The sequence below is a fragment of the Cajanus cajan genome, chromosome 10, assembly GCF_000230855.2.
Source record: "Cajanus cajan strain Asha chromosome 10, NIPB_CcT2T_4, whole genome shotgun sequence".
NCBI lineage: Eukaryota > Viridiplantae > Streptophyta > Magnoliopsida > Fabales > Fabaceae > Cajanus > Cajanus cajan.
Genome location: NC_138526.1, coordinates 13,287,518 through 13,314,713, shown reverse-complemented (window position 1 = coordinate 13,314,713; position 27,196 = coordinate 13,287,518). Strand labels below are relative to the sequence as shown.

Sequence of the window (27,196 nt, the reverse complement as noted above, 5' to 3'; positions counted from 1 at the left end):
ACTCTTAGTCATTGTTGCTAATAAGCTCTCTATATATGCATCGTTGTAAGCTCACATCAATGAGACACATCCCCTGACCTTTACACCAAGAAGACTTTTGACACAAAGAATTCCACACTTGGATCCACCCCCTTTCATTACCTAATATCTGTCTAACTTGATTGCCTAGTCGAATTATAACTTTGATACCACTTGTTATTCACCTGAACTATCAATTAGGGGTGTTCATGATCCAACTTGCCTACTAATAAAACCTAGCCCAAAAGGACTTTTGGTGGGTTTAGTTTTAACAAATTGGACCTGATCTATTTTAGGGAGGAGTTTGAGTTAACTTTTGGGTCATCCAAACCCATCCAACATCGTATATATCATATATTTAATAATTTTAAATAATTATGTATTAATAGTATAATTCTTTTGAATTAATAAATCATTTTTAACATAATATTTATATTGCTATTATTTATCCTGAAATATATATTACAAGATAAACCTTAATTATAGTTGAAACCTTTTAATTTCACAGTTTTACTACATTTAATTTTAAAATTAATATATTTTGCTAACAAGTTGAGTTAACCTGGTATTGTCATTATATTTGTAGGATTTTGATTGGGTTGGGTTTAGGTTCACAAAATTGATCGTAATTTTTTTTTTTTTTGGGTCAGGTAAGGACATAGCAAACCTGCCCTAACTTCTCCAACAAACACCCTTACTATTAGTGTTAAGTAATGGTGCAGGTTCAAGTCTTGGACTATAATTTTTGGTCATCCAAAAAATCACTAGTAATTGCTCAACATCCACCTGATCCATGTTAGAGCTAGTGGCAACTTTGTCTATAACTAGTAATTGACACATCAGTCTCAACTATCTACCTTAATATGGATTAATCATCAAAGACTACATCTTTGTTGATCACCATTTTTTTAAGTTAATCTCAAAACTTCCTTCACACCTTTAATATAATATATGGAAAATTTTTTTTTTTACCTTTAATTAAGTTTAGATCTTTCATTATTGAATATGTGCACAAAGGGACACCAAAAAAAAATATCAAATTATCAAAATCAATCAGGTTACCTATCAAAACCTCTTCTATAACTTTGTAATAAAATGAAACTTGTGATGATTGATTGAGTAGATAACACATCATGTTAACTTCCTTTGCCTAAAATCCCTTTAAGAGCCTAACATTTATCCTAAGACATCTAGCCATTTTAGAGGGGGATTTGTTCTTCTTCTACGAAACACCATTTTGTTCTATTGTTTTACACACTAAAGGAATGTCCTTAAATGTTTTGTTCCTTATAGAAATTTGAAACCTTGTATCTATGTACTTTGTGTTATTGTTAGATCTTAGGTACTTGATATTTATGTTGGTTTGGTTTTCCACCTCAACCTTCCATAACATGAACTTGTTAAATGCCTTAGGTTTTTGTTTAAGGAAATACACCTAGACCTTGGGAGAAAAAAATGTCAATAAAAGTGTATTTAAAACTCCCTAAGGATGGATCTTTAGTAGGCTTTCATACATCAATATGTACATAATATAGAATCGCCTTGGTTATGTGTTTTGCAACTTTGAAACCAACTCTAGACCATTTCCTAAGCACACAATACTTCCATATATCTAACTTGTAGGTTCAAAATCATTTCATATGAAGTTTTGCCATCCCACACTCATTGAGATGATACAAATTAAACACATTGTGGCATCATCATTTGACTCAACAAAGGAAAATCCACCTATAATTGTACTTCCCATTAGTTTGTAAATATTTTTTGTGGTTCACTCCCTTTTCATCATGGTCAAGGTTCCCTGGCATGCTTTAAAGGTATCTCGATCCTTATTGTTGAAACAATTTTCCTACAAGGTACCAAGTGAGATCAAATTCTTCATTAAGTCAAGGATGTGCCTTATATTATACAATGTCCTCATGCCACCATCACCCATAGCAAACCCATCCTATGCCAATAATAGCATATGCTTTATCATCACCTAAATAAACATTAAAAAATTTGTGTGACCTATATGTAGTGAACCACTCCTTGTTTGGGTCATTTTTTAATAACATTTAGAACCATCTATGTGTCTATAATCTAACTGCATGAGATAGAGAGAACACCTCCCTCACTATAGTGATCTGATTCATCAATCTCTTCCACATTCCTGGAGCAAGATGATACTTCACAAAATATTTTCTTGTTTGGATAGTCACTCATGTAATACCCCTCTTATTTGCACCTATAACACGTCATTGTCTTTTGATTCTAGAATTTGACTTCTTTCTTCCATAACTTGGCTTGCCTTGTGTCTTCTCACGTTTTTTATTTCACTTCACATACAGACCCTCACCTTGAGAAACCTCCTCTACATTTTGTTTCCTTTGATTGTTATATACATAATGATCTCATCTTGGTTAATCGTTTCTTTCCTACATATAAAGGTAGTCACCAAGTGTTCATAAGAAGTTGGTAAAAGACATAATAGAATCATATTCTTATCCTTGTCATTAATTTTCACTTCAAGTCTTAGTAAATCATTGATTGCCTGCTTGAAGGCATTAATGTGTTGTTGCAAATCAACCCCTTCTTACATCTTTAGCCTATATAGCTTTTTTCTTGGCATACAACTTGTTTGTTAGGGACTTTGGAAATATACTAACTCCCCAATTTCTTTCATAACTCCACCATAGACACTAGGTCCATAACATGATATAGAGCTGTATGGTTCCCATGATCCTTTCTTGTATCTCCCCACATTCCAATTGCTTCGTACTATCAAGTTTATTCTTGTGTCATGCTTTTAGAAATTCTTATTGTGCCAATAGATCCTTAAGCATATTCTTTACCATAACTTGATATTCCAGTTCCATTGAACTTTTCGAATTCAAATATTTTACCAGGGTTAAACATCATTTGATACTAGTTCTTAGTAATGATTTAATGAGATTCGATAATGTGCATATGTCCTCGAGGGTAGAGCGACTTTATTTTTATTATTATTAAAAAGAAGTGGGGTTACATCGAATATATATATATATATATATATATATATATATATATATATATATATAAATCCTGAAAAAATAAGTGCAGTAATACCAAAAACCTTAAAACATAATGAAATAACAACTGGACTAAAATGGAGGTTAGAAGAAATATTAAAACCAGAACCCCCAGAACCAGTAGAAGTAGAAGAGATCGTAGAATATAAATCAGGAACTGTTGAAGTTTCTTTTGCCCCTTTAAGAAGAATAAATTCTTTAAGAATAGGAGAAAGCTCTAGGGCATCCCCTAATACTTTTCATACTGCTAGAAGATCATTAGATAGATCAAGCTTAATATATCATAAAAACATGAATTTAAAAGGAATAAGACCAAACCATACGGTCCCAACCCCAGAATATACTTGGGAAGAAACAAAAACTCATAACTCTCCATCACAAACTGAACTTGCTGAAGAAGAAAATATAGATTCTACTATAAATGTTATTAATAAATTCGAAATAAATAAAAATTTATTAAAACAAGAATTTTTAGCCGAAGAAAATAAAGAAAAAAGAAAATGGTTTTTTGAAACATTTACCCAAGAAGAATTAAAAACTCTTAGAGAACAATACTATGAACATCTAGAAGAAATTCAAGAAAATATTCCATATTTCTTATGGTTTGAAGAAAACTGTTTTAAAAATTTAACTGTTAATGTTCTAAAAAATGCTACTAAAATATGGAAAACTAAATCAGGAGAAAAAATAAGTGAAATACCCCCTTTAGAAGAAGTTAAATTTCCAAACATAGAAAATAAGGAAGTAGTAGCATCACCCTTTAAAATGATAGGAAGAAGAAATCTAGATGAAAATCCCACAGTATTAGATATTCAAAATATTCATAGTCAAATAAATTATACTAATCAATTAATACATCAAGTAGCTTTAAAAGTTTATGAAGAAAAACTAGAAAGTACGGATAAAAATCCTTTAGGAATAAAACCTTTAGAAAGATCTTTAATTACTCCCACTAGATTTACAGATAAAGAATATAAAGAATTTAAATTAGGAAACAACACAGACAATTTATTGTCAGAAATAAATAAAAAATTAGAAAAATTAAATATAAAAAATATCAATATACTTGATATCCCTCAAGAAGAAATAGGTAATTTAGATATAGAAGATTTAGAAGATAATATACTTAAAATACAAAGAAAATTTACTGAAACACAAACTACTCATAATATGCCTACCACTAGAAATTATTATCAAAGGCCAACCCTTCCAGATATACAATTCGAAGAATGGAATTTAGAAAGTCCTTCCTCCTTTAATGGTGAAGGAATCTCTGAATGGAATATAGATGGGATGACAGAACATCAAATCTTAAGAAAAACACATGAAATGTCCATGGCCGCTTCAGCATATAGAGCAAAACATAGTGAACAACAAACTGTTAAATTGTTAATAGCTGGATTTACAGGAGCACTAAAAGGATGGTGGGATAATTATCTCTCTTCTGATCAAAGAAATTATATTTTAACAGTAGTAAAATCTGAGGATGGAACTCCCTTAATGGTAGAAACCTTAATAATAACTATAATTCAAAGCTTTATGGGAGATTCAACTGTATTTGATACTAAAACGAATATTCTTCTACATAATCTAAGGTGTCCCACTTTAGGAGACTTTAGATGGTACGTAGATAACTTCATAATAATGGTTATGACTAGGGAAGATTGTAAAGAAAAATTTTGGAAAGAAAAATTTATTGCAGGATTGCCCCCAGTCTTTGCCACAAAAGTTAGAGAAAAATTAAATACCTTATATCCTGAAAATTTGTCTGAATTAACTTATGGACGAATAATAGCTGTAATAAAAAATACTGCTTTAGAAATTTGTAATAATATGAAATTAGAAAAACAAATGAAAAGGCAGAAAGAAAGTGGAATAAAAGAGTTAGGAAACTTCTGTGCTCAATATGGGTACGAAGGGTTAGTACCACCCTCTAGGAAAATTAAAAAGAAGTTTAGAAAACCTTTTAAAAGACGAAACAATTTTGTAAAGAAAAATAATTCACCCTTTAGGAAGAGAAAATTTTCAAATAATAATAATAATAATAATAATAAAAATTTTACTAAAAAACCAAATTTTTCTAATAAAAATAAAGGAATAGTTTGTTTTAAATGTGGAAGATATGGTCATATGAAAAAAGATTGTAGAGTTAAAGAAAAAATAAATAACCTAAATATGACAAATGAATTAAAAGAACAAATTGAGAAAATACTTTTATATGAATCTGAAAGTGAAGAGGAAACAAGTGAGGAAGAATATTTAGAGAATATAGAAACTTCTAGTGAAGAAGAGAGTGAATGCGAATGTGAGGAAAATCCTTGTTCTTGTGCATTTAATATCAATGTAATAAATGCTGAAATCAAAATAGCTTTAGAAATGGTAGATAAAATAACCAACGAAGAAGATAAAATAGAATATTTAAATAAATTAAAAAACATAATTTTAGAAGAAAATCGTGACGAATCTACCTCCAAACCTGAGTTTGAAGGATATGATTTTGCACAAATAGTAAAGAAAGCCTCTCTAAAAGAAATACCTGTAACTATTAATGACTTACAAAAAGAAATAAAAGATTTAAAAACTGAAATAATCAATATTAAAACTCAAATGATTGAAATAACTCAAGAAAATTATCAACAAAAGGAACAGATAAAAGAAATTCTTGAAAAATTAAATCCTCAACCTTCTACAATCGAAAATCAACCTTCGATAAGTCAAATTAAAATCAGTCAACAAAAGTGGCATATTAAAATAAGTTTAAAAATCGGGAAAAATTTTCATAAAGATTTTATAGCTCTAGTTGACTCTGGAGCAGATTTAAATTGCTTACGAGAAGGTATGATACCTACTCAATATTATGAAAAAACTGTTCAAAAGGTAAGAGCAGCAAATTCGAATAAACTAAAAGTTAAATATAAGCTTTCTAATGCTCATATTTGTAATAAAGGAAAATGTTTTAAAAATACTTTCATACTAACTCCAGATATTAATGAAGAAATGATTTTAGGAACTCCGTTCCTTACTCAAATATATCCTTTTGAAGTTTCTCAAGAAGGGATAAAATTTAAAGACCTTCTATTTGAATTCATAAAACCTGTTAAAAATAAAAATATTAACAATTTAAAAGACTTAAATGAAGAAATTTTTTTAACAAAAATAGAAGCTAAAACTAAACAAATTAATCTGTTAAAAACTGAGGTAAAATATAAACAAATAGAAGAAAAATTAAAAAATCCTAAAATCAAAAAAGAATTTGAAAATATCGAAAAAGAAATAGTGAAAGAAATTTGCTCTGAAGTTCCTAATGCTTTTTGGGAACGACATTATTTCGAAGTTGAATTACCATATGAAGATGATTTTTCTGAAAAAGACATTCCTACCAAAGCCAAACCTGTACAATTAAATAAAGAAACTCTTGAATATTGTAGAAAAGAAATTCAACAATTTTTAGATAAAAAATTAATAAGACCTAGTAAATCTCCTTGGAGTTGCGCAGCATTTTATGTCCAAAATGCTTCGGAAATAGAAAGAGGAGAACCAAGAATGGTCATAAATTATAAACCTTTGAATAAAGCATTAAAATGGATAAGATATCCTTTACCTAATAAATCAGAATTAATAAATAGAATTTATAATGCAACAATATTTTCAAAATTTGATATGAAAAGTGGATATTATCAAATAAAGGTAAAAGAATCAGAAAAGTATAAAACTGCATTTGTAGTTCCTTTTGGTCAATACGAGTGGAATGTAATGCCTATGGGACTTAAAAATGCTCCATCAGAATTCCAAAATATAATGAATACTATCATAAATCCTTATTCAAAATTTGCATTAGTCTATATAGACGATGTGTTAATTTTTTCAGAATCTATTGAACAACATATGAAACATTTAAGAATATTTAAGAATTTAATCAAGAAAAATGGAATGGTAATATCTCAAAAGAAAATAAAATTGGCTCAAACAAAAATAAGATTTTTGGGTCATGATATATATCAAGGAACAATAACTCCTATTAAAAGAAGTATTGAATTTTCTGAAAAATTTCCCAATGAAATAAAAGATAAGACTCAATTACAAAGATTTTTGGGATGTGTAAATTATGTAGCAGATTTTATCCCTAATATAAGAATTCTTTGTAAACCCCTTTATAATAGGTTAAGAAAAAATCCAAAACCTTGGACCCCCGAATTAACAAGAATAGTTCAAGAAGTAAAAGCCCAAGTGAAAACCTTACCTTGTCTAGGAATACCACACCCTGAAGCCCAACTAATAGTAGAAACAGATGCTTCGGACCAAGGGTATGGAGGAATATTAAAACAAAAAATAGATAACCACCCTGAACAAATAATAAAATATCATTCGGGTATATGGAACCCAGCCCAATCCAAATATAGTACTATTAAAAAAGAAATTTTGAGCATTGTTTTATGCATGAATAAATTTCAGCATGATTTAATAAATAAAAAATTTCTTTTACGAATAGATTGTAAATCTGCAAAAGAAGTTTTAGAAAAAGATGTTAAAAACCTGGTTTCTAAACAAATTTTTGCCAGATGGCAAAGTTTAATATCTTGTTTTGATTTTGAAATTGAATTTATAAAAGGAAAGAATAATTCTATACCAGACTTTTTAACAAGAGAATTTTTGCAGGGCTCCGTTTATGTCGAACCCCATAAAGAAAATGGGCTCTCAGCCCAATCCTCCTGAAAAATCTGGGCCATCTAGCCTTTCGCTAGATGACTTCTCCCCCTCATATTTAAACCAGACTAGAAAACTCCCAAATACTCTGAAGACCCCTCTTGAAAACAAATTTACTGTATTAGCCCATACACCAAAAACCCCTGAAAAGGCCACTTCCTCTACCACCAAAAATATCCCTAAAGAATTTCATATTTTAGAAAATTGTGAACATGTGGTTACTCTTGAAGATCACTGGACTGAAGAAGATCCATGGAAGATTATGCAAAGTCTAGCTCCTCCTAAATGGAGTTGGATCCCAAAAAATGAAAATTTAAAGAAAAATAAAAAGTTTTATCAATTTATTTTAATAGATACAGGTTCTGTTGAAATAACTCCTGTATCAGATACCCGAGATCCTTCTATAGTAAATTATTCAAAATTAAGAATTATCAAGGTCCTCTCTTACCTTGATTGGAAGACCCATCCCTTCACAGAAAAAACCTTTTCCAGACCTTTCGATCCTCCTTCATATTCATATTTTGATTATCAAAAGGCCTGGTCATATATTCTCCTTGAAAATAACCCAAAACATTCTTGGTACATTTCCTTTAAAAATGAATTACCTAGTTCAATTCCCAATTGGTTTGTAGATTGGTTCTTTAAAATCAGCCCAGTCCAATCTATCATACCTGAAAATGTTTTGACTATATACCGAAAATATAAAGTTCTTACCCCAAAAGAATTACCCCATCTCAGATTAATAAAATTCTGTTCAGCCATGGGAATTAGTTGGCTCATGGCCCATCTTCTTGAAGTTCATCAACACAAAGAAGAAACCTACCCGAAAACTATTTGTAGAAAAACAAAAGTTTTTTGGTGGAAAAAATTTGAAGTGAAATATGTTGAAGATCGTTTTCAAAAATGGAAAACAATGGGCCTTCAAACCTCATCATATAAGGTCCAGCCCAAATTGAAAATAGGAGAATCTCTAACATCTGAAAATTTAGAGAAAATTTCCTCATCCAAAGAAGAGAAGACGCTCTTGAAGAAAAAACTGATGGAAGCCTTATCTTCCTTGGGTTCAGACTCTGAAGACGAAGAAGAAGTTGAAGATTGTTATGCCATCCAAATGGCTCAGAAGCCTGAAGAAGATGAAGAAATTGATTTTCTTAATTTATAGCAATCATCTGAAAAGATTGTTTTAATTAAGAAAAATGTTGAAGAACATCCTGAAAAACAAAATATGCAAAATAAGAAGAAAATGAATGAACAAGTGCAACGTATCTTGGAAAAATTGAAGATAAAATCAGATGAAGATCAGTACTGGAATACTATTGAAGAATAGTTTAGTGCATCTGAGTAAGAAGTCGTGGGTCCCTTTTCTCCCACGTCGCCCAAAAGATGCTTTCTTTAGTTTGTCGTTTGTGTCGGCAGCCGAAAGTAAAGGCTTGCCAGTTGTAATTTCTTTTTCTTAGATTGCAACACGTGTATGTATAGGATGTGTTGCTTTAAGTCGTGAGGCTCTTTTCTCATCTATAAAAGAGTATTCATTCGGAGTAAGAGGACACAGCTCTCCTGAGCCTTAAAACCTCTATCTTCCTTTGAGTCTCCTTCATAGTTAAGAAGCCCAGCCTTGAAATGAGTCTGTAAAAATTTGTAAGTTTAATAATAATGCTTAAATATTTTATTGATGGTTTTGCACATGTACATCTGTATGATAATTATAATCTCTTTGAATCTTTTGTAATTATCGAATTTTATTTTTATGAAATTTCATTTTTAATTCCTGTTTATATATATAATCAAGAAATTAATAGTGATGAAGAATATAATAACTTTATTAGCATATTTCTTCTTTCAAGTGGTAACTTTGAATATTTAGAAGATTTTGTAAATTTGTTCTTATAATTCTTATCTTCTCTTCTTCTTCCGCATAAATGAGCGCGCTGATGCCAAATGAATATAATAACTTACTGCCTCTCACTAGGTCTTACTACCACTCTCCGGCTTACCAACGTTTCCACTACCCACAATGAACTAGGCAAAGTTGGGATAATAAATTATTCTGGGGAAATTTCAAAGTCAAAAGATGATATTCAAATGATGCAGAAAACAAATATGTTTCAATTATTCAACAGAATTAATATTCTCAGAACTTATATTTCCCAGTAATGGTGGCTGAGCCTCCAAGTTAGGTCAATATAAGAACTTTAAATATTAACACTATATTAGCCAAAATTTTTCAGGTTTTTGGCTCTGATACCATTTGGCATCAGCGCGCTCATTTATGCGGAAGAAGAAGAGAAGATAAGAATTATAAGAACAAATTTACAAAATCTTCTAAATATTCAAAGTTACCACTTGAAAGAAGAAATATGCTAATAAAGTTATTATATTCTTCATCACTATTAATTTCTTGATTATATATATAAACAGGAATTAAAAATGAAATTTCATAAAAATAAAATTCGATAATTACAAAAGATTCAAAGAGATTATAATTATCATACAGATGTACATGTGCAAAACCATCAATAAAATATTTAAGCATTATTATTAAACTTACAAATTTTTACAGACTCATTTCAAGGCTGGGCTTCTTAACTATGAAGGAGACTCAAAGGAAGATAGAGGTTTTAAGGCTCAGGAGAGCTGTGTCCTCTTACTCCGAATGAATACTCTTTTATAGATGAGAAAAGAGCCTCACGACTTAAAGCAACACATCCTATACATACACGTGTTGCAATCTAAGAAAAAGAAATTACAACTGGCAAGCCTTTACTTTCGGCTGCCGACACAAACGACAAACTAAAGAAAGCATCTTTTGGGCGACGTGGGAGAAAAGGGACCCACGACTTCTTACTCAGATGCACTAAACTATTCTTCAATAGTATTCCAGTACTGATCTTCATCTGATTTTATCTTCAATTTTTCCAAGATACGTTGCACTTGTTCATTCATTTTCTTCTTATTTTGCATATTTTGTTTTTCAGGATGTTCTTCAACATTTTTCTTAATTAAAACAATCTTTTCAGATGATTGCTATAAATTAAGAAAATCAATTTCTTCATCTTCTTCAGGCTTCTGAGCCATTTGGATGGCATAACAATCTTCAACTTCTTCTTCGTCTTCAGAGTCTGAACCCAAGGAAGATAAGGCTTCCATCAGTTTTTTCTTCAAGAGCGTCTTCTCTTCTTTGGATGAGGAAATTTTCTCTAAATTTTCAGATGTTAGAGATTCTCCTATTTTCAATTTGGGCTGGACCTTATATGATGAGGTTTGAAGGCCCATTGTTTTCCATTTTTGAAAACGATCTTCAACATATTTCACTTCAAATTTTTTCCACCAAAAAACTTTTGTTTTTCTACAAATAGTTTTCGGGTAGGTTTCTTCTTTGTGTTGATGAACTTCAAGAAGATGGGCCATGAGCCAACTAATTCCCATGGCTGAACAGAATTTTATTAATCTGAGATGGGGTAATTCTTTTGGGGTAAGAACTTTATATTTTCGGTATATAGTCAAAACATTTTCAGGTATGATAGATTGGACTGGGCTGATTTTAAAGAACCAATCTACAAACCAATTGGGAATTGAACTAGGTAATTCATTTTTAAAGGAAATGTACCAAGAATGTTTTGGGTTATTTTCAAGGAGAATATATGACCAGGCCTTTTGATAATCAAAATATGAATATGAAGGAGGATCGAAAGGTCTGGAAAAGGTTTTTTCTGTGAAGGGATGGGTCTTCCAATCAAGGTAAGAGAGGACCTTGATAATTCTTAATTTTGAATAATTTACTATAGAAGGATCTCGGGTATCTGATACAGGAGTTATTTCAACAGAACCTGTATCTATTAAAATAAATTGATAAAACTTTTTATTTTTCTTTAAATTTTCATTTTTTGGGATCCAACTCCATTTAGGAGGAGCTAGACTTTGCATAATCTTCCATGGATCTTCTTCAGTCCAGTGATCTTCAAGAGTAACCACATGTTCACAATTTTCTAAAATATGAAATTCTTTAGGGATATTTTTGGTGGTAGAGGAAGTGGCCTTTTCAGGGGTTTTTGGTGTATGGGCTAATACAGTAAATTTGTTTTCAAGAGGGGTCTTCAGAGTATTTGGGAGTTTTCTAGTCTGGTTTAAATATGAGGGGGAGAAGTCATCTAGCGAAAGGCTAGATGGCCCAGATTTTTCAGGAGGATTGGGCTGAGAGCCCATTTTCTTTATGGGGTTCGACATAAACGGAGCCCTGCAAAAATTCTCTTGTTAAAAAGTCTGGTATAGAATTATTCTTTCCTTTTATAAATTCAATTTCAAAATCAAAACAAGATATTAAACTTTGCCATCTGGCAAAAATTTGTTTAGAAACCAGGTTTTTAACATCTTTTTCTAAAACTTCTTTTGCAGATTTACAATCTATTCGTAAAAGAAATTTTTTATTTATTAAATCATGCTGAAATTTATTCATGCATAAAACAATGCTCAAAATTTCTTTTTTAATAGTACTATATTTGGATTGGGCTGGGTTCCATATACCCGAATGATATTTTATTATTTGTTCAGGGTGGTTATCTATTTTTTGTTTTAATATTCCTCCATACCCTTGGTCCGAAGCATCTGTTTCTACTATTAGTTGGGCTTCAGGGTGTGGTATTCCTAGACAAGGTAAGGTTTTCACTTGGGCTTTTACTTCTTGAACTATTCTTGTTAATTCGGGGGTCCAAGGTTTTGGATTTTTTCTTAACCTATTATAAAGGGGTTTACAAAGAATTCTTATATTAGGGATAAAATCTGCTACATAATTTACACATCCCAAAAATCTTTGTAATTGAGTCTTATCTTTTATTTCATTGGGAAATTTTTCAGAAAATTCAATACTTCTTTTAATAGGAGTTATTGTTCCTTGATATATATCATGACCCAAAAATCTTATTTTTGTTTGAGCCAATTTTATTTTCTTTTGAGATATTACCATTCCATTTTTCTTGATTAAATTCTTAAATATTCTTAAATGTTTCATATGTTGTTCAATAGATTCTGAAAAAATTAACACATCGTCTATATAGACTAATGCAAATTTTGAATAAGGATTTATGATAGTATTCATTATATTTTGGAATTCTGATGGAGCATTTTTAAGTCCCATAGGCATTACATTCCACTCGTATTGACCAAAAGGAACTACAAATGCAGTTTTATACTTTTCTGATTCTTTTACCTTTATTTGATAATATCCACTTTTCATATCAAATTTTGAAAATATTGTTGCATTATAAATTCTATTTATTAATTCTGATTTATTAGGTAAAGGATATCTTATCCATTTTAATGCTTTATTCAAAGGTTTATAATTTATGACCATTCTTGGTTCTCCTCTTTCTATTTCCGAAGCATTTTGGACATAAAATGCTGCGCAACTCCAAGGAGATTTACTAGGTCTTATTAATTTTTTATCTAAAAATTGTTGAATTTCTTTTCTACAATATTCAAGAGTTTCTTTATTTAATTGTACAGGTTTGGCTTTGGTAGGAATGTCTTTTTCAGAAAAATCATCTTCATATGGTAATTCAACTTCGAAATAATGTCGTTCCCAAAAAGCATTAGGAACTTCAGAGCAAATTTCTTTCACTATTTCTTTTTCGATATTTTCAAATTCTTTTTTGATTTTAGGATTTTTTAATTTTTCTTCTATTTGTTTATATTTTACCTCAGTTTTTAACAGATTAATTTGTTTAGTTTTAGCTTCTATTTTTGTTAAAAAAATTTCTTCATTTAAGTCTTTTAAATTGTTAATATTTTTATTTTTAACAGGTTTTATGAATTCAAATAGAAGGTCTTTAAATTTTATCCCTTCTTGAGAAACTTCAAAAGGATATATTTGAGTAAGGAACGGAGTTCCTAAAATCATTTCTTCATTAATATCTGGAGTTAGTATGAAAGTATTTTTAAAACATTTTCCTTTATTACAAATATGAGCATTAGAAAGCTTATATTTAACTTTTAGTTTATTCGAATTTGCTGCTCTTACCTTTTGAACAGTTTTTTCATAATATTGAGTAGGTATCATACCTTCTCGTAAGCAATTTAAATCTGCTCCAGAGTCAACTAGAGCTATAAAATCTTTATGAAAATTTTTCCCGATTTTTAAACTTATTTTAATATGCCACTTTTGTTGACTGATTTTAATTTGACTTATCGAAGGTTGATTTTCGATTGTAGAAGGTTGAGGATTTAATTTTTCAAGAATTTCTTTTATCTGTTCCTTTTGTTGATAATTTTCTTGAGTTATTTCAATCATTTGAGTTTTAATATTGATTATTTCAGTTTTTAAATCTTTTATTTCTTTTTGTAAGTCATTAATAGTTACAGGTATTTCTTTTAGAGAGGCTTTCTTTACTATTTGTGCAAAATCATATCCTTCAAACTCAGGTTTGGAGGTAGATTCGTCACAATTTTCTTCTAAAATTATGTTTTTTAATTTATTTAAATATTCTATTTTATCTTCTTCGTTGGTTATTTTATCTACCATTTCTAAAGCTATTTTGATTTCAGCATTTATTACATTGATATTAAATGCACAAGAACAAGGATTTTCCTCACATTCGCATTCACTCTCTTCTTCACTAGAAGTTTCTATATTCTCTAAATATTCTTCCTCACTTGTTTCCTCTTCACTTTCAGATTCATATAAAAGTATTTTCTCAATTTGTTCTTTTAATTCATTTGTCATATTTAGGTTATTTATTTTTTCTTTAACTCTACAATCTTTTTTCATATGACCATATCTTCCACATTTAAAACAAACTATTCCTTTATTTTTATTAGAAAAATTTGGTTTTTTAGTAAAATTTTTATTATTATTATTATTATTATTATTTGAAAATTTTCTCTTCCTAAAGGGTGAATTATTTTTCTTTACAAAATTGTTTCGTCTTTTAAAAGGTTTTCTAAACTTCTTTTTAATTTTCCTAGAGGGTGGTACTAACCCTTCGTACCCATATTGAGCACAGAAGTTTCCTAACTCTTTTATTCCACTTTCTTTCTGCCTTTTCATTTGTTTTTCTAATTTCATATTATTACAAATTTCTAAAGCAGTATTTTTTATTACAGCTATTATTCGTCCATAAGTTAATTCAGACAAATTTTCAGGATATAAGGTATTTAATTTTTCTCTAACTTTTGTGGCAAAGACTGGGGGCAATCCTGCAATAAATTTTTCTTTCCAAAATTTTTCTTTACAATCTTCCCTAGTCATAACCATTATTATGAAGTTATCTACGTACCATCTAAAGTCTCCTAAAGTGGGACACCTTAGATTATGTAGAAGAATATTCGTTTTAGTATCAAATACAGTTGAATCTCCCATAAAGCTTTGAATTATAGTTATTATTAAGGTTTCTACCATTAAGGGAGTTCCATCCTCAGATTTTACTACTGTTAAAATATAATTTCTTTGATCAGAAGAGAGATAATTATCCCACCATCCTTTTAGTGCTCCTGTAAATCCAGCTATTAACAATTTAACAGTTTGTTGTTCACTATGTTTTGCTCTATATGCTGAAGCGGCCATGGACATTTCATGTGTTTTTCTTAAGATTTGATGTTCTGTCATCCCATCTATATTCCATTCAGAGATTCCTTCACCATTAAAGGAGGAAGGACTTTCTAAATTCCATTCTTCGAATTGTATATCTGGAAGGGTTGGCCTTTGATAATAATTTCTAGTGGTAGGCATATTATGAGTAGTTTGTGTTTCAGTAAATTTTCTTTGTATTTTAAGTATATTATCTTCTAAATCTTCTATATCTAAATTACCTATTTCTTCTTGAGGGATATCAAGTATATTGATATTTTTTATATTTAATTTTTCTAATTTTTTATTTATTTCTGACAATAAATTGTCTGTGTTGTTTCCTAATTTAAATTCTTTATATTCTTTATCTGTAAATCTAGTGGGAGTAATTAAAGATCTTTCTAAAGGTTTTATTCCTAAAGGATTTTTATCCGTACTTTCTAGTTTTTCTTCATAAACTTTTAAAGCTACTTGATGTATTAATTGATTAGTATAATTTATTTGACTATGAATATTTTGAATATCTAATACTGTGGGATTTTCATCTAGATTTCTTCTTCCTATCATTTTAAAGGGTGATGCTACTACTTCCTTATTTTCTATGTTTGGAAATTTAACTTCTTCTAAAGGGGGTATTTCACTTATTTTTTCTCCTGATTTAGTTTTCCATATTTTAGTAGCATTTTTTAGAACATTAACAGTTAAATTTTTAAAACAGTTTTCTTCAAACCATAAGAAATATGGAATATTTTCTTGAATTTCTTCTAGATGTTCATAGTATTGTTCTCTAAGAGTTTTTAATTCTTCTTGGGTAAATGTTTCAAAAAACCATTTTCTTTTTTCTTTATTTTCTTCGGCTAAAAATTCTTGTTTTAATAAATTTTTATTTATTTCGAATTTATTAATAACATTTATAGTAGAATCTATATTTTCTTCTTCAGCAAGTTCAGTTTGTGATGGAGAGTTATGAGTTTTTGTTTCTTCCCAAGTATATTCTGGGGTTGGGACCGTATGGTTTGGTCTTATTCCTTTTAAATTCATGTTTTTATGATATATTAAGCTTGATCTATCTAATGATCTTCTAGCAGTATGAAAAGTATTAGGGGATGCCCTAGAGCTTTCTCCTATTCTTAAAGAATTTATTCTTCTTAAAGGGGCAAAAGAAACTTCAACAGTTCCTGATTTATATTCTACGATCTCTTCTACTTCTGCTGGTTCTGGGGGTTCTGGTTTTAATATTTCTTCTAACCTCCATTTTAGTCCAGTTGTTATTTCATTATGTTTTAAGGTTTTTGGTATTACTGCACTTATTTTTTCAGGATTTACTAATAACATGGTAGTTTCATTCTTCGGATTCATTAATAAGGCTTTAGGAGCCAACTGAGTTTTCATTACTTTATAATATATTCTATAAAGTATTGCTATAGGGTATGAATTTTCATTCCATTTATTTTCTTGTATTTTGACATCTAATATTAAATTATTATCGGTATGGTGAAAACTTTTAAGTGCTATTGAATAATTTGGATAGTTATTAATATATGCTGGTCCATTATGCAAATTTGTTTCAAACATAGCCAATATCTGATTTTCAAGTTCAGTAGGCCTATTATCTCTTAAAGCTACGAATATAGGAGTATCCATGCCTAACCTAAACAAAGGTTTAATAGCAATTTGAATAGAACCTATATGCATATATTTATAATTTTTAATATGTTCAGCTATTAAGGCTTTAGTTATTAAAGGGATTTGTTCATGACTTGTTTTAAGATCAATTTCTTTATCTACTGTTTTTATAACATATTCAGAGGTAAATTTTGAAGTCCATTCTTTTTCATATATACTAGAGATTTTCAATTTTGGAAGGGTCCACCTATTTAACTGGTTTTCTATTTCTGGGATTATTAATTCATGTTGTAATAACTGATTCATATTATTCTCTTCATCATTTTTCATATCTTCTTCTAACTTGTCTTTTCCTTTGAATATTTTTATTACCCTTTCCATCCTATCACACAAGTAGTCTAACGGGAACACCTCGGGTTTTACTGCCTCTCACTAGGTCTTACTACCACTCTCCGGCTTACCAACGTTTCCACTACCCACAATGAACTAGGCAAAGTTGGGATAATAAATTATTCTGGGGAAATTTCAAAGTCAAAAGATGATATTCAAATGATGCAGAAAACAAATATGTTTCAATTATTCAACAGAATTAATATTCTCAGAACTTATATTTCCCAGTAATGGTGGCTGAGCCTCCAAGTTAGGTCAATATAAGAACTTTAAATATTAACACTATATTAGCCAAAATTTTTCAGGTTTTTGGCTCTGATACCATTTGGCATCAGCGCGCTCATTTATGCGGAAGAAGAAGAGAAGATAAGAATTATAAGAACAAATTTACAAAATCTTCTAAATATTCAAAGTTACCACTTGAAAGAAGAAATATGCTAATAAAGTTATTATATTCATTTGGCATCAGCGCGCTCATTTATGCGGAAGAAGAAGAGAAGATAAGAATATATATATATATATATATATATATATATATATATATATATATATATATATATATATATATATATGAATTATAAGGGAATCGCCCTACATAGTTATCCATTAAGTGGGTATCCACAAATTTTATAAATACCTGTAGATATTCATGAATATTTGTGATTCTTTTTAAAAACATTAAAATAAAAAAAGTATTAGAAATAACTTTAAGCTTGTATTTGATGTTAATTATATTGAAATATTAAAAATAAATAATTGACATTAATTTTTGAACTTGCAATTAATGTTATTTTTAAAAAAAAATATTAAAATGATATAGAAAAGTGTAAGATAAAAGTATAAATATTTAAGTAATTTTATTTAGCGAGTACTTGTGGACATGGATACTACTAAACCCTCCCACATCTCATTTATAAACGTGTAGAAAAATATGTGTCTATTACTCGCATGTATCCATTTAGGCTACCTATTTATTATTTGGAGCAGATTTTATCCGTAGATACTCACGAGTACAAATTTTTTTGTCATCTCTATCTGATACCTATTGTTAGGAACACATGGATGAGGGGTTAAAAATGGAAGAGAATACACATAAGGGATATTGGCACCAAATAATCCCAAAAATTAAGACATTGGATTTATAAATTTTTCTCACTTATATACTACTCAATATACCATATTCTATTCGTTGTCAGATTCTCATTCATACTTACACACCAATAACTTCTTATTGGAGTGGTGATCCCTCTAATCATAAATCTACCGCAAGTTTTATTGTTTTAGGAAATTGTCTTATTTCTTTGGTGAGTAAGAAACAAGTGTTATCAATTGGTCATCTATAAAAGTTGAATATTATGCCATAGTGTCAACCATTACAAAAATTGTTTGGGTTGTGCTAGTTACCTGCTGATATGGACATTCTTTTTTGGTTCAACTCACATGTTTTCTGATAACATGGATGATATAGAAATCACTCGTAACTCGGTCTCCCAAAAACCAATCACATTATGGAAATAATCTATTTGGCAAAGAATTTTGTGTTCAAATTAGATTACTGTGAAAAAAATTAATTTCTAATCCAAGAAATTGGGAAAACCTATGACAAGACAAAAATAAAAGAAGGAAAGCCATGCCTAATTGCTTGAGTTGAAAACTTTAATAGAGAAATGATGATACATTTTGCTATGTCTTCATATTAATGCTAGAATAAATGTAATAAAAATTGAAGAGGGTAGAGAATAGATATATGTGAGATTGATGAAATGATGTGTCATGACATGAGATACATACCGGAAGCCAAATGCACGCAATTGTTGATGCAAGTGCTAAAATTGATATTATAAAGCACGGCAAGAAATATGGAAACCTGAAGAGTGATTTATGTTTTGACAAATGAAAGTCAGCAGAAAAACAAAGTGAAAAAGGAATTTAAAAATAAAGAGAAAAAAAAAAACAAATTTCAATGATTAAAACTATTTTTTTAGGGTTAGAAAACAACAAAAATGTACATACCTATCCCAAAAGGAATCCTTTGGAAATAGATGTGGGTATTTCAACACTGGCTAAAAATTCCACGAAATAAAGAGAACGAGTAAGTGAAATTGAATAGGCTTTAGTCTTCTAAAAACAAAATATATTTAAAGGATAACTCTTAGGTCTTTATGTCATGGTTTAATTAACAACAAACAAATAGAAAACAAGACTTACTTGGGCCAAAAAACCTCCTAATGCTGGGCCAATGACTAAACCTACTCCCCAAGCAGCAACTACCTGAAACAACATCACACTTTGAATAATTCTAACTACAAAATATTTTTTTACAAATGATATAGTAAGCAAAGGTTGGTGAGACTTACTGTTGAGAGTCCAAGAGCTTGCTCCTCTTCTCTGAAAATTTCAGTAGCATAAGCCTGTTAATGAAAAAGATTGTAGTATACATATATTAGTAGAAGCTATAATTTGATGGAATAAGGAGAGTTACATAAACAATCATAAAATTACACAAGTTCAAACTTTTAATTTTGCACTTATCCCATTGGATGAAACATTAAATTGGTAAGTGCTAATTATTTATGTGTGGGTATCTATAATATATATTTATATAGATATAACAACAACCTTTATCGGTCCAAGTAAACCATTTAAACTTCCAAGAAGAAATCTCATGCTAATAGCCATCCAAAAATTCGTACTTAGACCAAATAATGTGTTGAAAATGACCCTGAAATCAAGTAAGAAAATCCCAATTGTTATGGGAAACATATTGAATAAATATAGCAAGAAAGAAAGCATATACCTCAGTCAAATGTATACTTACACAGTAATAATCCCTATAATGATAACGGGTTTTCTACCATAGCGATCAGAAATCATACCCCACAATATGGATGTTAAAGCCCTACCAAGCATCAATGATGATCCTACAACATTTCAACGTTCACATGGGGACCAGTAAAGACTTGCGACCAACATAATCAATGAAGATAAGACATCAAATAATTGAATTACAAACAGAAATCTTACCCACATAACCAGCATAGGTACTTATATCTTCCTCTGTTTCTGCAATGTTAAAATCCTTCACCTGAAATTAAATATTCATTATATGTTGCAAGGATGCATACATAGTTGCCACGATATATACCTCTATTAATGTTTTATAACCTAATCTGTTATTTTTTATATCCTCATTTTTCATAAACAAAAGTTGAAGAATGAAATATACATAAACTGAATCTTCTACCCTTTTAGATTCATTTTATTTTTCTTCAAAGAATGAATAAAGGAATATGTACTTCAAATTCTTTTTCACAATACGACAAAAAACATGACTTTGCAAAAAAACTTAAGACATGCTTTTTTGATACTTGTCATATGTGTATCTAGAAGTATTTGATAATTATTCATGAAGTATCTGAAGAAAAAAAATTATAAAATAAATAAAAAATATTGAATACTTTTAAAATATGTATCTAAAAGTATCCATGAAATATGGGAATCCAACATAAGTAGTTAAATACCACACCAATACTTTTCCATATTTTTGAGCATCCAAGCTTCATAGAATTTATATCAGTTCATGGTAAAAGCAAAACGTTCTATTTGCAAGCCTAAATTAAAATTTGGAGTGGCCTCACTGTATAATTGAAATTTTACATTCTCATTTACAATGGCCATTCCAAGATTCACTTTATTCCAATGGATTTCAACAGTACAATTTCCAATTCAAAATGGCTCAAGTATGCCGTCTCATCAGTTAATTCATTATGATAGTTGTGAGAACAGCTAAAAGACAGAACTCTCTTCAACACAAAATCTGTAATTCCTTTAAAAGTGAAAAAAAGTAAATGCATAGATTTATCCATGTGGACTAGTACCAGCATGATGGAAATTAGTTTTTAAAGATAATATAATGAAAAATTGATTCTACAGTGAATTGATACTCAAATTCATTTTTGAAATGATGAAAATAATTAGGAAAATTAGAGATCAACCTGAAGACAAAAAGTTAATAAATCAACTGTATATAGGTTCTGTATCTGGAACCAAGCTAGAACTTTCAAAAAGTGATGCACAAGCACAACATGTAAACTTCTTTGCTACAGATTTAATAAAAATTTAAATGAAAAGCTGAAATTGAACATGAAACAAACAAAAATACTACCCAGCATAAGTATTCAGAGCAACCTCCAAGAAATAACAATATCAAATCAGAGCTGCATCATATGGGAGGAGGTAAAAGTAAAACTAATACCAAGTAGAAATTGAAACTCACCATGAAATAAACAAAGGGAAAGAGTGATGCCACAGGCAACGCTGTATTGAAAAACAGAGAGACATCAGAGATAAATATAGAAACTGTTTCAGTCAACTGAGTGTAGAAACTATAGATATAATTAAGATAACATGATATGTTAATACACAGAAAAAAAACAAACAAAAAAAACATTGATTCTAGAGTTCAACTTGAAAAACACCAACTAGTGTTAAAACATCAGCTGGAAAAGGATGAAAATATTTCAATTTATTGCAGTCATCAATCAAAGTGGGGAGTAATGTTAAGTTTTGTTGATCTCTATTTTTAATATGATATTAGACCTTTGAAAAACTACTAAAGGTTCTAACTCAATTGGTTGAGAAGGTGCATGAATCGATAGAAAATTCTAACACTAATCTCATATGCACACAAGAAATGTTAAAATAGAAAATAGAAAATAGAAAAGTTAGCACAAAGCATCTACAAGCTTAGAACTCAAAAACAAAAAGCAACCGAAAAGAGAGTTTTGGAACACAAAAGGTGCTTACTGCCACATAATACCGCCATCCATATGTACGAAAGATTTCTAAAGGAAACATCCTTTTTCAGCTCTTTTGCTTGATCCACCTTACAACCAGGACAATTCTCATAATACTGTTTCTTCAAAAATGGTTGTTCAATGTTCTCCTCTTCCATCTCTGAAAGACAACCTCACTTCTTCTTTCACACAGGTTCCTCCTATTATGCAATGAACATAAGCCTTTAGTTTTTACTCTTCTTTAAGTACAAGGAGTAAAAGGCAAATACTCGATTGTTCTGGTGACTCATGACAAGCTTAGTTAGAGTGCATTACGCTAGCATTTTCCTCAAATTGCTCCTTGTACTCCTGTCCTTTTTAAAGTTAAACTAACCCCGGGTCATATATATCACACTGAGACTTTTTATTTTTTGTTTTGCTTTTGACAAAAGAAAATGTACCCCTATAAAAAAAAATTATAAACAAGATAAATTTAGGATGTATTAGATTAAGATTTTAAAATACTCTTTTATCTAAAAAAAAATTGTAATATTTGATAATAAAAATTATTAATATAAAAATAAGACTTTTTTCTTAATATATCATGGTATTATTTAATTAAAATAATCAAAGTATGTTAAAATTGTGATATTGAATTAAGATTTTTTTATATAAAAAAGTTCATTAATATTTAAAAACATTGGAATTTTAATGAATTACTTTTAAAGATAGCTTTTGTGAGATGTTTTTAGTAAAATTTATATATACAATCCACAATCTCACTCAAACTTTTGAGGTTTTAATGATTTTTTTTTTCTTTTTCTTCGATTTCTCTTAGTTTTTTTTCTCTTCCCAATATTCACTTTTGCATTTATAGCTTTTCTCTATCTTTTCTCTTTCTTCTCTTTTCGATCTCACCTTTTGTTATTTTCTTTAATTATTCCGTAATAAAAAAATAAAAAAGTCTCTCATTTCTTTTTTCTTCTTTTTCTCTTTGTTTATTCTCTTATCATTTTTTTTTATCTATTAATATTGATGTCTAATTTATATATATTTTTATGAATCATTAAATATTTAGAATTATTTTTATATTATTAAGCAAAATTATTAAAATTTAACTAATATTTATTTTTATTAAAGTTTAATATTGAAACTTCAAGATTTTAAACATATATTGATGAATATATTTTTTGTATATGATAAAAATTAAGTTGTGTTGTCTAAATTAAACATTTAAAATTTAAGAAATTTGAATTATATTATCCAATCAAAATAATTAAAAATTCAAGCATTTCAACTTTTAAATTTTTTCATCTAAACATAATATAACAAATTTTTGGATTATTTCAAAATTAGTACCTGAAATATACCTTAAAAAAAATATAAGATAAAACCTTGAGAGTGTGTAATAATGAGATTGAAAGTTTCATAATGTAAGTTATATAACATTAGACCAAATAGACTTAGTACCTTTTGACCCTAGTTTTTTTATTGATCTACTGGACCTTATTGACCCATCGAGCTGGATCAATCGACTTAATCCTTTTGGCAGATGATAAACACACCTCCACTCTCGTATAAACACATCCCATTTTTAAAAAAAAATGTCTAAATTACCCTTTTAAAAAAAATGAAATTCCTAAATTTACACCTCCCTTCCCCGCACCCCCCTTCCCCACACAGAACGGCACCAGAACGGGCCGTTCTGCAAGAAGAACAGTCCGTTCTGATTGCAGAACGCCTCGTTCTGCTTGCAGAACGGCCCGTTCTGCAAGTAGTACAGGCCGTTCTGCTTGCAGTACAGGCCGTTCTGATTGTAGAACGGGCCGTTCTGGGGCCGTTCTGTTGCGGTACAGGCCACCGCGTTACTTTTAAAATGGCTACCTTATGACTTATTTTAAAATTCTGATTTTAAAAGTCATTTTTGTACTAGTGTGTCTTTCCATAGAACAAGTAAGAGTCTTTCTCTTACAAGACCACCTGCTGACATTGCGCACCCCTCTTCTTTCTCTTTTTGGAACTCCTCTTCTTTTTTTTTCCCGCACCTCACACACCCCTCTTCTTTCTCTTTCTGGCACTCCTCTTCTTCTTCTTCTTACTGTTACGGAAAGTTCTTTCCAGAATTATATAAAAATGTTCCGGAAAATACTTTCCATAATATTAAATTCTTATTCCGAAAAGTATTTTCCGGAAATGTTTTGTTACATAATTCCGGAAAGTACTTTCCATAATATTAAAGTTACTATTACGGAAAGTTCTTTCCGGAATTATATGAACAATAATTTTACTATTCCGGAAAGTACTTTCCGGAATGCTAATGATTGTAAAAGTACTTTCCAGAATGCTAATGACTGTAAAAGAACCTTTTTTATGCTGGTTATGGTGGGACTAGTCTTTTTTTTCTATTCAGAATGACTGTAAAAATATATTGCTTAATGACATTGAGCGGAAAGAGGCTTTGGTAAGAAGAGGGGTGTGGAGTGTGGGGTGTGGGGAAAGGGGGTGCGGGGAAGGGAGGTGTAAATTTAAGAATTTCATTTTTTTAAAAAGGGTAATTTAGACATTTTTTATATTTTTTTAAAAAAAAGGGGGTGTGTTTATACGAGAGTGGAGGTATGTTTATCATCTGCCAATCCTTTTTAAGCTTAATAATGAAGAAGTCAATCCACTAGGCCAACCTATTAGACTAGGTTAATTTTGAGAGCTCTACTAGTTAACAAATATCATAAATTTGAACATATTATTTAAATTTAATAGCATGATAGATAAAATATCAATGCATGAAAGCTTATATATAAAGAAATTTTATTTAAAAGACATGAAGTTAAAATCAATTATTTATTAAAATATTAAAAAAATTATATTGAAATTAATTTTTTTAAATTCAAATCTTATTATTTATGTTATTTTTTATATTAATTATATTATTTTTTAAAATTTATATTATCCTTTAAAATCTTATAAAATTCTTTAAAAAAATTTAAATTCTCATGATATAAATATATTAAAAATTATATTACTAAATCCTAATTATAAGATTTTTAAAAATATTAAATATCATTATATTTTACAAAGTTGTTTAAACTCTAAAAAAACACTAATGTTAAAATAGTTTTATAAAATTTCAATTCAATGCGGTCTTCATAGTGCATCTCAAGAAATCTCATGTTATATATATACTTTTACTAGTCTACTTATGTTAATATTCATCATTTTTTATGTATAATTTTCTACGGAATTATGTTACATATTATATCTATATTTTCTCTTTATTGTTTTCGTAAGTATCTACTAATATTAGTTTTTATCTATCATTTTCCTTATATTAAAACACTTGATACATAATTTTATCTCTCATGAAAATTATATAGCAAAGTTGGTCTGTTTTTTTTTTTTTCTTCTTAATAACTGAGTTATTCCTGTAAATAGGTGTTCCTCACGCTCTACCGTGTCACATCATTTCATTTGACAATAATTAACTTAGTAATGAGACACGGCTACTGACGTGTTCTGTTGTCTTTGGTAACACTACTGACATGGTCTTACCTATCAAAATCTACATATTTATTATCTATTAATTCAGACTTACTTATAAAATTTATAAGAAAGAAACAACAATAATAAAAGAAAATCAATAATGTTGTGGGCTCCATGTATGATAAAAGTTAAAAACGTCAATAAAGTAAAACTAATCATAAATTTAAAGGTATCCAATGATTTTCACCTGTTGATGTGACAAAAAGAATTGGAAAAAAATAACATATTTGTTAATATATTTTTTTAAACTAAGTTTCCTCGATCTACGATACGAGTAATTGGATCTAAAAAATATACGATATTTATGGTAAACTGTCTGTTTTTTTTCATATGTTGCAATTGATGGTATTCTGTGCATATTATTGTTCACATACAAGGCATGTTTTATGTCCCTTGACATTGTATTGCAAAAAATTCCCATATGCTGTAAAGTAATTGATAATGCTAAATAACATAACATGCAACTTGAAAGGGGGCCATTATCAAACGACATTTATTGGGACAAGCTCACTAACATGAATGACAGAGTTGTTAAATTATTATAAAAAATTATTAGATTTTCTTCAAAAGATTTATAATACATGGAATAATTTAGGTCATTTAGGTCATTATTTTCGAAGACATAAGTCAACGGGATCTAAAATTATCACATAATTAGAAAGGAAATTTTGATAAATAGAAAAGAGAATTTAGAATATTACAAACAAAAATAAAAAAAAAATTTAAATGAAAAATTCAATAAGAAATTACATCGATTTAAGATTTTAATTATTACGGTAAAATTTTCGCGGTTCAAATTATAATCTAAATTCAATTAACCTAAATCAACATGAACATAATCTAAATCTAGATCTATTAAATTTCATAAAAATGTTAAATGCAATTATGATCTCACAAATTTCGTGAATTTTAGGAATGGTAAACAATTGATTTAGCAATTTAGTTTATTTTAGGTATAGATCTAAATCCAAAATTAATCTTCAAAACTAATCTGGATCTATTAGAACAAAATTTATAATCATGAAGAATGAAAAATAGATCTAGAACATAGAAGAAGATAAAAAGAATTCGTATAGTAAAAATATATCGAAAACTTAAATTTTGTTAAAAACTCAGAGCACAACTTGTGCACACACTATTTGCGAATAGAAAATATTATGATGTTTATTCAATTGAAAGAGCACGACTTTTATAAGCCTTTACATGGATAAGATAAAAACTGAATCTACGTAGATGGCTATAAAATAGGCCACGCACACCTAAACAATAGTTAACTGACATACTAGTTTAACCCTGAGAAATAGGGCTTTATTTAAAATGCAAAACTAATCCAACAATCCCTCCCTTAAGCTCTAGCTTACTGTAGTAATATCAACTACTCCAAGCATTTGTCGAAGTTTCTCAAATTGTTCAAGCTTCACCGCCTTAGTCATTATATCCGCCACCTGTTCCTGAGTATTGCAGTATTTCAGTTGAACAACGTGATCATTTACAAGATCTCTGAGAAAGTGAAATTTTACTGCAATGTGCTTACTACG

The 27,196-nt window shown here is 29.3% G+C and overlaps 1 protein-coding gene across 2 annotated transcripts in view; it reads right to left on the bottom strand.

Annotated features, from left to right (window-relative positions):
• Window positions 1-22,494, bottom strand: part of LOC109788234 (protein ZINC INDUCED FACILITATOR-LIKE 1) — a 39,768-nt gene extending 17,274 nt beyond the window's left edge. For both annotated transcript variants that reach the window (XM_020346913.3, XM_020346914.3), the window contains exons 1-9: window positions 22,153-22,494; window positions 21,623-21,663; window positions 20,371-20,431; window positions 20,165-20,267; window positions 19,966-20,068; window positions 19,704-19,757; window positions 19,555-19,617; window positions 19,360-19,409; window positions 19,138-19,213 (exon numbers count right to left, since the gene is read on the bottom strand). In XM_020346913.3, the coding sequence (XP_020202502.2) occupies window positions 19,138-19,213; window positions 19,360-19,409; window positions 19,555-19,617; window positions 19,704-19,757; window positions 19,966-20,068; window positions 20,165-20,267; window positions 20,371-20,431; window positions 21,623-21,663; window positions 22,153-22,300 (699 nt within the window). In that variant the 5' untranslated portion in view covers window positions 22,301-22,494. The remainder of the gene's footprint in view (window positions 1-19,137; window positions 19,214-19,359; window positions 19,410-19,554; window positions 19,618-19,703; window positions 19,758-19,965; window positions 20,069-20,164; window positions 20,268-20,370; window positions 20,432-21,622; window positions 21,664-22,152) is intronic.
• Between the last annotated feature and the right edge of the window lie 4,702 nt (window positions 22,495-27,196).